This window comes from Oreochromis niloticus, linkage group LG22 (assembly GCF_001858045.2).
Source record: "Oreochromis niloticus isolate F11D_XX linkage group LG22, O_niloticus_UMD_NMBU, whole genome shotgun sequence".
NCBI lineage: Eukaryota > Metazoa > Chordata > Actinopteri > Cichliformes > Cichlidae > Oreochromis > Oreochromis niloticus.
This window is the reverse complement of record NC_031985.2, coordinates 22,555,613-22,566,683: the sequence shown is the minus strand read 5'-3', so window position 1 is coordinate 22,566,683 and position 11,071 is coordinate 22,555,613. Positions and strand designations below refer to the sequence as shown.

The following is an 11,071-nucleotide window of genomic DNA, read 5'->3' as shown; positions in this document are numbered from 1 at the left end:
CTCAGTTGGGGAAAGCTTTTTTGTGTGGACTTATTCAAGCCTGTATAGGTCCTGGCTCAGACAGAGACCAAAGGATCCAACCAGCCATCACTCTGCTCCCCTAAAGAGTCCCATCAGTGCTCTGTTAGTGCCAAATACTGGGGTCCATACTGACACCCAGATATGGTACATGCACAGGTGATTTTTATTAACAGGTCCTTGGTATTAAGCAGATCATAGTTCAGTTCCTCTGCCCAGTTCTATTTTATTTATATAGTGCTAAATCACAACAACAGTCACCTCAAGCTGCTTCATATTGAATGTGAAAACCCAAACAATCACATGACCTTTGTGAGCACATGGTAACAGTGGGAAGGAAATAAATCCCTTTTAACAGTAAGAAACCTCCAGCGGACCCAGGCTCAGGGAGGGGCAGACATCTGCAGTGACCAGCTGGAGGTTATGAGGGGAGGACATGGAGAATATAATGATTAATAACTAATGATTAAATGCAAAGTGGTGTTAAGGTGAGTGAATAAGAAACACTGAGTGCATCATAGGAAGTCCTCAGCAGCCTAGACCTAACTAAGGGAGGATTCAGGGTCACCCGATCCAACCCTAATTATATGCTTTATCAAAAAGGGACGTTTTAAGCCTGATTTAAAAAATATAGGGGCTGTCTGTGCCCTGAATCCAAACTGTGAGCTGGTTCTACAGAAGAGGGGCCTGAAGCTGCAGGCTCTGCCTCCTGTTCTACCTTTAAGTACTCAGCAACCACAAGTTGTGTTTGCATATTTAAATGCAAGAAAGCAAAGACATACCAAACACACTGAGAGACACCTGTTCCCATTCCTAGTTTATTCAGAAAATCCAGTGTCATCACAAAAAAATCAAACAGGTCATATTAATGAGTTTAACCAACATTAGTATTATTTAAACAGGATCAAGTCTATGTCACCTGTTTTATAACAGCAATCAAATGGTTCAAACTTTATTATAAATCTGAGAAATCAAGTCAGAGTTCTTCTCCATGAATACAACTTTGATTTTTTTTTTTTTTAAGATAGAAATTGTCTGAACTACTTAGAGTAAGAGCATCCAAATAAAAGTAATGCACCACTGGAGTCATTACTGGAGGTTTTTATGAAGATTGAAATCCTGACTCTGATATTAGGGCTCAGGTTTTAGGTTATGGTGTGTCTTTCTCAGTGGTTCACAGGTTGTCATCACAGTTGTTATCTCTAACACTTCTTTTCCATCAGTGAGGTGCAGGTTTCCGAGCTGTAGCTTATTTTTTTCCCCACTAAAATAAGACTGGCAGTAGCAGGCCACCATAAAACAGCCGACCCCAAAGCTGGAAGCAGTGATGTCAGTGGCTATACAAGCTGCACACTGCATCAGCAGCAGCACCAACACTCACTGCAACTTAAAGGAAAGAGGTATAACAGCCTGTGAGTGGACTTTAGGACCTTGGTTACTATATTTATATTATATTAATCAATAATTTCATACATTACAGGTTAACATTTGGTTATTTTTTGTTTCAAAAAAACTCTAGAAAGTTATCAAAATGCATATGAACAGAAATCTACTCATAGACAATGGATAAAATGTTTGTTGTGACCTTTTCTAAACTACAGCCTACATTTAATAACATAACTGCACCACACTATTTATAACAGTATAAACACCTAAATTACCGTAATTTAAGATGTAAGGTGAATTATATGATCACAAAGCAGTTGCATAAAATTCTGCAGAAATCAAAGTCTTGCTTGACCGTGCATCTAACACACTGATCGTGAACTGTAAATACTGCAGTGAGCTCATGCACAGACACTTGTTACACAATGCAGTATTTTGGGAATATGTCCTCTTACAAACACACCCATCCCCCAGGGGGTACACACAGGGACCAGACCAAAAAAAACGACAGGGGGAAAAAGGGAGAGGGGAAAAAAATCTTGTCGTCATAACCAGATGAGTCACCGTTCTGCTGTCCTTCTCTGCACCGTCTGCTTGTCCGTCATTTATCTTGTCTTCACTGTGGCTGCTCTCTGCATGAAGACAGACAGAAGAGTGTGTATAGACAGATGGGAAGTGTGTGTGATCAGAATCAAAACAACACAGGCAGAGATGCTGAAGGTGAACCGTTTGCGCTGTGCATCGTGTGTTGTTGACGATTCCTGCCACCAGAGGCTGCTGTTGCACTTAACACGTTTCGCACAAACGTGTGAGATTCTGAGTTCTCCAACACCTCCGCGCATAAACTCACATGGGGTCGTAGTTGCTCTGCTCTTTGGATTTGAGGAAGCGCATGGCGAAGAAGCCGCCTGCCTGCAGACACAGCACGAGTATGATGCCGCCTATGAAGCTGGACATGTCGAACTTGGCCTGGGAGAACTCGGGGGAGGAGTTGGTGTTGCTGTCATCACCTTGAGGGAAAGGACACAGAATTCACTGGTTGTTTTTTTATATATATTTATAAAGTGCTGACAGGGTTTTTAGCGGGTGGAGATGACTGGATTGCCTTTAGGGAATCTTTTAGTCAGCTGTTATGGGACTAGGAGATGACGTCTGAAGCAGAGTTGATTCAGTTTACCTGAAACGGTTTCACCACCTCCCGCAGCGACACTCTCTACAACTGGGGAATGAATTATGTAACAGGGTTATGAAGATGGCAGAAAAACACCCCCTCCCCCATTATGTTAATTTTTTTTAATACCTGTGCACAATTCAGACACTCTGGTCCAGCTACAGTTCATGCCGTTGTCTGCCGAATCCCCTTCATCGGTCACACACATGCCTGTATCATTGCCTGAGGGAGACAGACCCTGGCATCACTCAATAATTCAGTGATCTTGTACAAACCAGAGGAGCTAGTGTTACAGCAGCATCGATGATTGAATTACTATCAGAGGTCACGTGTGTGTGTGTGTGCACATGTGTGTCACCATTTGGACAAAGCCTCCAGACACAGCCTGTCAGGTTGAGCATGGAATCGCCGACACACAGGTCACATGACTCGGCCTGAGAACAATCTGTAGGAGGGACAACACTGGCAGTTAATTAGCAGTGTCAATCAAAACCCAGCTGGCTGGCCAGTGCCCATTTATTCTCCCACAGAAAGACTGAAGCAGCTTCATTATTATATGATATCCTGTTAGTTTGGACGGTATCTCAGAATGGAGAAGTTTATGATGACAAAAAAAGATAATTGCTTCCTGTTAAACTCTCTTATTTGTGCTGCTTCTCAGTGTGTTAGCAATAATAGACAAGAAGCCATCTTACCAGTAAATAAGAAGTGAGACATTAATGAAGAAAGACAACAGATTAAAGTAGACTGCACGAAAATAGACTGCAGATGGCAAGCTTAGGAAGACACAAACAGGTTCAGAGCAAAATATACTGAAATGGACACGCTGTAAGAAAATAAAACATATGGATAGACCCATACCTGGCTGTAGATACACAGAAGGGATCACTGCTAGAAGCAGCAGAGTGGAGGAGAGAACAGTAAATGCCACCAGCTGCATCCTGACTGCCACAGACACCTGCGAGCGACACCTGGAAACGTTGGCACTTAAAAGTGAGTTGATTTTAAAAACTAAAAAAAGGCTTTGAATTGAAGTCTCCTCAGCTTGTCCTCGAAAGGGTTTCTGGAGGTGATGATAACCAGGACACAATGACAGATAGGAGTGAGGAGATCTGTGTAACATGAGCGCCACTAAACTTGGTTCCCTGGCAACCAATTGGCCCACCTCAAGCCACCTGAAATGCATGCCAGTTGGAACGGACTGACACCTGTTTACCTAAGCAGGCGGTGAACGCATACACACACCTTCATTCATACATATGTCCTTATGAAGCCTATAAATTAAAGAAGGACTGGGAATAAACTGAGCTAAATTGGTGTTCATTTTGATGTTACCTGCACTTAAACGCATGACAAGGTTCTTTGTTTTCCCTGTTGGAACACTGGATTTAGTGATGTGGTTGCCTGCCTTGTTAAATTTTCTAAAATCCATGTTGTGAGGACCCTGAGTGTCTACGCTTCAGTTAAACAGATGCTGATATTTTACAGCATGAAAAGGGTGATCATCAAAGTCACTAGCAGTCAGCTTCATCGGAACCAAATGCCATGTGATGCCCATGAAGATATCAAGAATAAAATAGCTGAAAAATGCTGTTGACCTTTTAAACCTGAGGTTTGTGTTGCTCTTGTAGCTAAAATTCAAGTAGAGGAAGGTTTAATAGACCTTGATCTAGATCTAATAAGGCCTTCATATCCCTTTAAAGATTTCCAACAGGCGTCTGCTAAAAAAGTACATTGGTTTTTTATCTAATATGTACTCATGTTTTTACCTCGGTGATGAAATTAAGATTTTTTTTAAACTTTTTTATTGTATACCTTTTAAGCATCACCACCCTTCTTTTGATAGAATATGTTTCTTGTACTTTATGTGTGCAAATAAATATAAAATATCCCAGATAAATGCAAAGAAAGAAACAAAAAAAACCTCCATTGTAACACTCTGTGACACTAGCCTACATCGAGATGTTCGTAGTAATGTTACTGTTAATGTGTGATTAGTTGTAAAAGCGGAAGAGGTTACAGTTAAATTGCACATTCCTATTGGTAAAGCTGGATCTGGATGTAAAGGACCAGACGTGAGTATTGAGTATTATTGTTTGAAACTACAGTTAAGTCCATATGGGATTTTGGACAATGACACATTTTCTGTTTGTCTACAAATCACGGAAGTATGTTTTGTTTTTTAATCCAACAATCCAGATGTAAATGAGGGGCAGACTTTGAGCTTTACTTCAAGTGGTTTAACAAAAGTATTGCATGATATAAGCAGTTTCAAGAGCAATTGAGCAATGTTTCCTGGTTATTCCATGACAAATCAAGCTGGTGAGAGACCTGGAGTTGATTCCAAGTGGTGAACTCTGTAGATTTTCAACAGAACTCTCAACATGAGGTCCAAAGAGACATAGATTTAGGTGATGGAGGTAAGGCTGAAAAACCAAATAGTCCTGTTAGAGAAATAGCAAAATCCTTATAGGACACTGTCATGGTCTCCGTGCCTGCCCGGCCGGCCCCACAAGGCTACATTTGCTGTTTCGGTTCTCTCTCTCTCTCTCTCTCCCTCCCTCTCTGCCTGGGCGGAGCTCACTGTGGGCTCCCGCCCTTGGCCCACACACCTGACAACAATCACCTGTCATCACCGGGAGCACTATTTGAGGCTGGAACACAGATCCTCTCGTCGCTGGATGATTGTACTACTGACGTTAGTGTTCTCACAGCTCCTGTGAACTTGTGATTTGTGATTAGTTTGTGACTTCCCTTCTCTTCTGCTTCAGACCTTCCCCCCCGGACCTGCGACCTCCCTGCCGTGTGAACGTGTGTGAGTGTGGGCAAGAAGACGTGAGCGAGTGTGAGAGAGCTACCCTGTGATTCCCTGGAGTTTTGGGATTCCCTTCACTGTATATATATTGTGCACTGGTGCCGTAAATAAACTGTTTTTTGGAGACATCTAACCGCTCTGCGCTTGAGTCCCTACAACCAGATCGTGACAGACAGGACAAATCAACAACTGACCTTCTCAGCTACACAAAAAGGCCTGAAAAGCAACAAAAAACATCTGATTAAGAAAAACCCTTCACATCATCTAAACAAGGCACAGAGAATCTGTCCACGATGCCCAGGTGTTCTAGACTTCAGACTGCTTCATGTTTGTTAAACCATTTGATGTAAAGCTCAGACTCTGCATCTGAATCACATCCTGGTTGTTTGATTTTAAAGTGACTGTGTTGATGTACAGAAAGGCAACATTACAAAAAAATTGCGTCATGTTCCAAAAACCTGTGGCGCATTGGGTGAGCTCAGAGTATAAAGGTGCTCAGGTCTCGCTATTTATGCTCCACAACGTGCAGCTGGGCAAATGCATCAGCACAAAATGCACAAGTGCTTCCGACCTTTTAAATTGTCGCTTTGTGATGCAGATGCACTGAGTCACAGCCCCCAATCAGGCCGCAGGAAAAAAAAACGTGCACCGAGTCCAGGATCACGACAAAACTTTGCAGCTTTATGCAATGATCGCCACCTCCTCCACTCACACCGACGTGGCTCCTTTAACTCCCACATCTCATATGCTCTGGCACCCATTGTCTGGATAGATCTTTCTTCAGAGTAGCTCGTATGTGTTAGGAAGCAAAGAAAAAACACACACAAAGGGATATTCCGCAATCCTGTTCCACACGATTTCCTCCTCCGCTGTGGGCAAGCAATCCACAACACCGGCCACAGACTAGTTTCCACTCCACGGAGCACTGCTAGTATTAGAAAACATAAAATGACATAAAGGACAGGGTGACACACGCACACACAAATAATCTAAAACTATTAAGTGTTTTACATTAATGTAAAGCACAGTTAATATTTTAACAAAATAGTTTAATGCTGTGTAAAAAGGAGTGGGCAACATGAGCAGAGCAGCCGTGATTCTGCAGAAATTTGTAGAAGCTGCTTAATACCGGCGACATTTACGAAGGTGACAAGTGTTGCGCCTCAACTCAGCTCGGTGACGTAGGAGGGGTGTATCGACAGGAAGCGTGTCCTAATATGGCTCGAACAAGACGAGATTCCCCCAGTTAGCTCAGCGCCGTGCGCCACCACGCAGACAGCTGTTGATTCCAGCCTGTAGCGTCCTACGCTTCGTGTCAAACCGGGGGAAGCCACGAATCCCCTGCTGCTGTATTACTGTAGGGCAGGTGGGGGAGTGTGTTTCTGTGAAGCGATACTAAAAATCAAAAAGACAAGACAAATACGGTGGATAACAAGCAAAATGTACGATTGATTCCTGTCTTTGCTGGATTGTAGGAAAGCCCTCACCACCCACAGCCTAAACACAAATGCTCAATCCTCTTAGAAGATTTCTAAATGATTGTGAGGCTGTGCGAGGCTCATAAAGACAGATTATATCTAATATCAAATTATATAGAAAGATATCAAATTATATTTATCTTTCTACATATATATATGTACATCTAATATATATATGCTGATGTTATTTTGAAAACAGTTTTAGTGTATAATACTTCTTGAATAATAATAATACTTCTTGAATTTTACCCAGCACTCCATATTAATATACCCATATCTCTGTTAGTGCAACCATGCACGCACAGGCCAGTTTTTCACCACTTCACCCTCAAGAATATTTCATCTATGTGCTTTACATAAATGGAAATTGTGTTTAAAAAGAGTTCAGTGTGTGCTAAAGCTGCTCCCCATCATTCGTTCATTCAGCAGGCTCTCTGTCTCCCTGTACGACATCTCCCCATGAGTCATACTCTGAGATTCAGCACCGTGGACAGCGCCAGCGCTTTGCGCTGTGCGCTCACAGCTGCCAAGTTCCAGCCCTGCCCAACACAAACTCGTATCCTCAACTTCAGCAAGAGGTCTGGGTCTTATTGAGAAAACGTGTATGTCCGTCGATGGTCGTTATTTACAAGAAATGAGAGCATTAGCGAGCCGCAGTGGGAGGGGCGACGGGGCTCTGCCGCATTTTTCTGAATGAAATTACTCCATGGACGTCCCCTCCCACTTCTCCCCGCATCCCTGGCGCCGTCCCTCGATTGGTCGAGGCTCCCAGTCACTGACGTCAGACAGACTCTCTTGTGGATGAGCCCGCGCGCAAGAACATTCATTCTGCCTCCAGTGAGCGATCCGGGGAGCTTGAAGAAGAGGAGATGCAAGCGACGCCAGGTGAGAGTTTGGCGCAACTTTGATGAAGACGGGAGCGCGGAGCTGTGTCTACACGGAAACCGTCGGTATTTAAACCTGCTGCCGAGCCTCACCGCGAACAGCCTCACCTCGGTTCCATCACCTGTGCTGGATGTTACAGGAGAAAGAGAGAAAAAAAATCAGTGTGACTCTCGCAGAGGACGGACTCGTTTAAATAAGGTGAGAGGAATTTAGTGCATGTATGTAAACGTTTCTGTGTACGTGCATGTGTTGGGGGACAAGCTCTACGGCGCAGTGAACCCGCATTTGTATGATACAAAAGGGTCCCCCGCGTCAGGAGGTGGGATATACCTCCTCACTGTGGGAACGGAGAAAGAGCGCCGGGTGGGGGGGAGAGACTCGGTGCCCGAGGAGCGCAGAAATAATGCGCTAATAACGTTCCTGCAGGACGTCCAGTTTGTTTTCATGTGTGCGAGCAGATAACTGATAAGATCCTTACCGCGCAGATTTTCTCATGCATGCATGTTGCACGTAGAATTTATTCGAGACTCTGCGCCTCTGCTGTGCGGCATCACGAGGAAAACCCAGACTGTGGCTTACATAATAAATCGAGTTTACATATAGCCACGGGCACATATGCCTTAAAATGTAATCCTATTTTAAAATGATGCAGTTCATTCATTCATTTCAGTGGGCAGCAAATGAGAGCCCACCTTTTACAGTCACGTGTTAGCCTGGTGATTAATTAAATATTATATATCTATCCCAAACCATTCAAAATACATAGCCTATTGGTTGACTGGAAGTTTCGCTCCCTCCCGCAAGACTTCATCTCGTGACGTCCCAAATACAAACCCATAGATTTGGGTAACTGTAAAAAATAATAATAATAATAATTAAAAAAAAAAAAAAACATTTGAAAAAAAGTGAACATTTCAAAGAAATAAAACCTTATATGGGCTTTCAAGACTACTTTTTTTTTCTACATAGCTATTGGAAAGTAGTTTTTTTGGTGTTGTTTTCCCAAAATGGAACAGGTAATGACATCACAAAGAGCAGGAGAGCACAACATCTGAAGGTCTTATAGTGGTAGGATGGTTTCTCAATAGCTCAGCCGTGTTGGATTACAAGATTATAGCATTTGAAGCAGTGCATTAACACATCAAGTGCTCTTCTGCTCTGTGTGATGCCACAGCCTGCATCCTGTGGCTCAAACCACACCAGCTTCTGTTTCTGGAAATGCTGTTCGATGGACATGTGGGAGTTGTGGTAGTGACTCATCTTTCTGATAGTAACGTATTTCTCAATTTTTTTTCTCTCCTTTAGGTTTTATTGGTGTGACTGCTGAACCAAACAATGATCCTGAACGCCACAGACTTGGGCTGGGATTCTGAATCCTCAGGTGCAGAGCCCATCATCCCATCAGACCAACTGGGAAGGTCGTCTGCTTATGAACTCCCACCTCTCACAGTGTGGGGCGTGGCCCTCTGCGTTTCAGGGACCCTCATTGCGACTGAGAATGCCATTGTAGTGACCACCATCCTGGCCACCTCGTCTCTTCGTGCCCCTGTCTTCCTGCTGCTTGCCAGCCTTGGTATGGCTGATCTTCTGGCTGGTGTGGCACTGATTCTGCACTTCCTCTTCATGTTCTGTGTGGAGCCCAGTGATTGGTCAGAACTGCTGACCTCAGGACTACTGGTGACATCACTGACTGCCTCCCTCTGTAGCCTAATGGGTGTTGCCTTGGACAGGTACCTGTCTCTGAGCCACGCCCTCACCTATGGCTCAGGGCAGTCGCGGCGGAGAGCCGCCATCCTCCTGCTGCTGGTCTGGTTGGGTGCATGCATGATTGGGGCGGGGCCAGCAATGGGATGGCACTGTCTTGAAGACCCAAATTCCTGTTCTGTAGCACGACCTCTGACCCGGACATATCTATCGCTGCTGTGTGGGGGCTTCCTAGTGGTTGTAATGGTAACCCTGCAATTGTACGCTGGGATCTGCCGTGTCGCTAGGCGGCACGCCCATGCCATCGCTACCCAAAGGCATTTCCTCCCTTCCAATCAGTCATATGCAAGCAAGCACGGCAGCGGGAGAGGTTTCTCTAGGTTGATCCTGGTCCTCAGTGTGTTTGTGGGCTGCTGGATGCCCTTCTCCCTCTGGGGGCTGCTAGGAGATGCGTCCAGCCCTCCTCTGTACACCTATGCCACCTTGGTGCCAGCTGCAGGTAGCTCCCTACTAAACCCTATTCTCTACAGTCTGAGACACAAAGACATTCGCAAGGTGCTGCTCCACGCCTGCTGCCCACACAGATACTCGCACAGCACACACATACACTACCCTGTTGATGTGTAAACTGCCAAACCTCAGCAGACTCAACCCAACACAAGATCTATGCCAGACATATCACCGTTTGTGTGCCAAAATACGCTCATTGCTGCACTGACTGTCACTTGGATCCAGAACGAGGAGCCTCTGACACATGCATACTCCCACACGCGCAGGCAGCACTTTTCAGAGATAAAAGTGTTTCTACAAATCAGAATGTACTGAGCTGTCCTGGCTGGTGGCCATTTTGGGACAAAAGATACTGTTTGTGCTGTGTACCTCATCCTCAGTCAACTGTAGCTTCACTGGATTCCCAGAAGAAAACAATCACAGAAATACTATAATGTGTATTATACATATACATATATATATATATATATATAATTAAAACAGACTTGATGAGTATCGGCACTTTACAACAACAGGATTGGAGAGATTATAAATAGAAGTCTGTCACAGTGTAATGACATGTGATCCAAAGCCTGAGTTCATTTACTTGAATGTCTGCAAAGCAACATGTTCTATAATGTTGAGAGTATATTTTGCACATGTTGTTAAAGGCACTTTGAAACATACTGACAGTATGTTCGAGTTGCACAACCATTTTTAAAAAAATGAATATTTTATACTGATGAATAATAAATATGATTTTTTCTACCAAGTGACGTCATCCTTCTTCACTGCTAGCAGGGTTTTTAGTGCTTGTCTCTTTCCATCTCTCACTCTTTAACTCGGACCGCTGCTGATGTTCCTGTATCTTAAATTATTTCGTGTTTGAAGCAATGGGCGATGTTATTACCGTCCTGGAGCACCCACTGCATCCTTAAAGCAGCCGTGGCATGAGAATGCGGCGATTATGCAAGAGGTTTCTCTCTCCTCCTACCAGTTTTCTGAAAATTTCTGCAGTCAGTTCGTTTTCACACTCTCTACACACGCGGCACAGAGCGCTGTGAAAGGTGTCCAGCAAAGACATAAAGAGGATGAGTCATGGAAAGCCTGAGCAGAGCTTCTTTT

At 44.0% G+C, this 11,071-nt stretch overlaps 2 protein-coding genes and 1 long non-coding RNA gene across 5 annotated transcripts; 2 read left to right on the top strand and 1 right to left on the bottom strand.

The window, feature by feature from the left end:
- Positions 1 to 826: 826 nt before the first annotated feature.
- Positions 827 to 3,899, bottom strand: cd164l2 (CD164 sialomucin-like 2). Of its 3 annotated transcripts, XM_003444126.5 has the most exons (6): positions 3,437 to 3,899; positions 2,934 to 3,020; positions 2,705 to 2,797; positions 2,582 to 2,623; positions 2,255 to 2,414; positions 827 to 2,036 (listed from the first exon to the last, which is right to left on the bottom strand). In XM_003444126.5, the coding sequence occupies exons 1-6, from the start codon at positions 3,759 to 3,761 to the stop codon at positions 2,021 to 2,023; spliced, it is 723 nt and encodes a 240-aa protein (XP_003444174.2). In that variant the 5' UTR covers positions 3,762 to 3,899; the 3' UTR covers positions 827 to 2,020. The 3 variants fall into 3 exon arrangements, with proteins under 3 accessions (XP_003444174.2, XP_005478688.1, XP_025758135.1); XM_005478631.4 differs by lacking the exon at positions 2,582 to 2,623; XM_025902350.1 differs by lacking the exon at positions 827 to 2,036 and having other exon boundaries at positions 2,251 to 2,414.
- Positions 3,900 to 4,362: 463 nt separating this feature from the next.
- On the top strand, positions 4,363 to 6,298 carry LOC112843519 (uncharacterized). Its single transcript, XR_003215916.1, has 2 exons — positions 4,363 to 5,273; positions 5,347 to 6,298. It is a non-coding gene; the product is annotated as an uncharacterized LOC112843519 (long non-coding RNA).
- Positions 6,299 to 7,564: 1,266 nt separating this feature from the next.
- Positions 7,565 to 10,712, top strand: gpr3 (G protein-coupled receptor 3). The gene is made up of 2 exons (XM_005478630.4): positions 7,565 to 7,951; positions 9,059 to 10,712. The coding sequence occupies exon 2, from the start codon at positions 9,089 to 9,091 to the stop codon at positions 10,082 to 10,084; it is 996 nt and encodes a 331-aa protein (XP_005478687.1). The 5' UTR covers positions 7,565 to 7,951; positions 9,059 to 9,088; the 3' UTR covers positions 10,085 to 10,712.
- The last annotated feature ends 359 nt before the right edge of the window (positions 10,713 to 11,071 follow it).

What these genes read in the sequence shown, in the direction of transcription:
- cd164l2 (XM_003444126.5), bottom strand. Translation starts at nt 3,761, where the DNA reads ATGCATTTCAGGTGGCTTGAGGTGGGCCAATTGGTTGCCAGGGAACCA. An exon ending in TTCTGTGTATCTACAGCCAG is followed by an intron (nt 3,021 to 3,436) that starts GTATGGGTCTAT and finishes TCCCTCCTACAG; the next exon opens with ATTGTTCTCAGGCCGAGTCA. An exon ending in AGTGTCTGAATTGTGCACAG is followed by an intron (nt 2,624 to 2,704) that starts GTATTAAAAAAA and finishes TTCATTCCCCAG; the next exon opens with TTGTAGAGAGTGTCGCTGCG.
- gpr3 (XM_005478630.4), top strand. Translation starts at nt 9,089, where the DNA reads ATGATCCTGAACGCCACAGACTTGGGCTGGGATTCTGAATCCTCAGGT.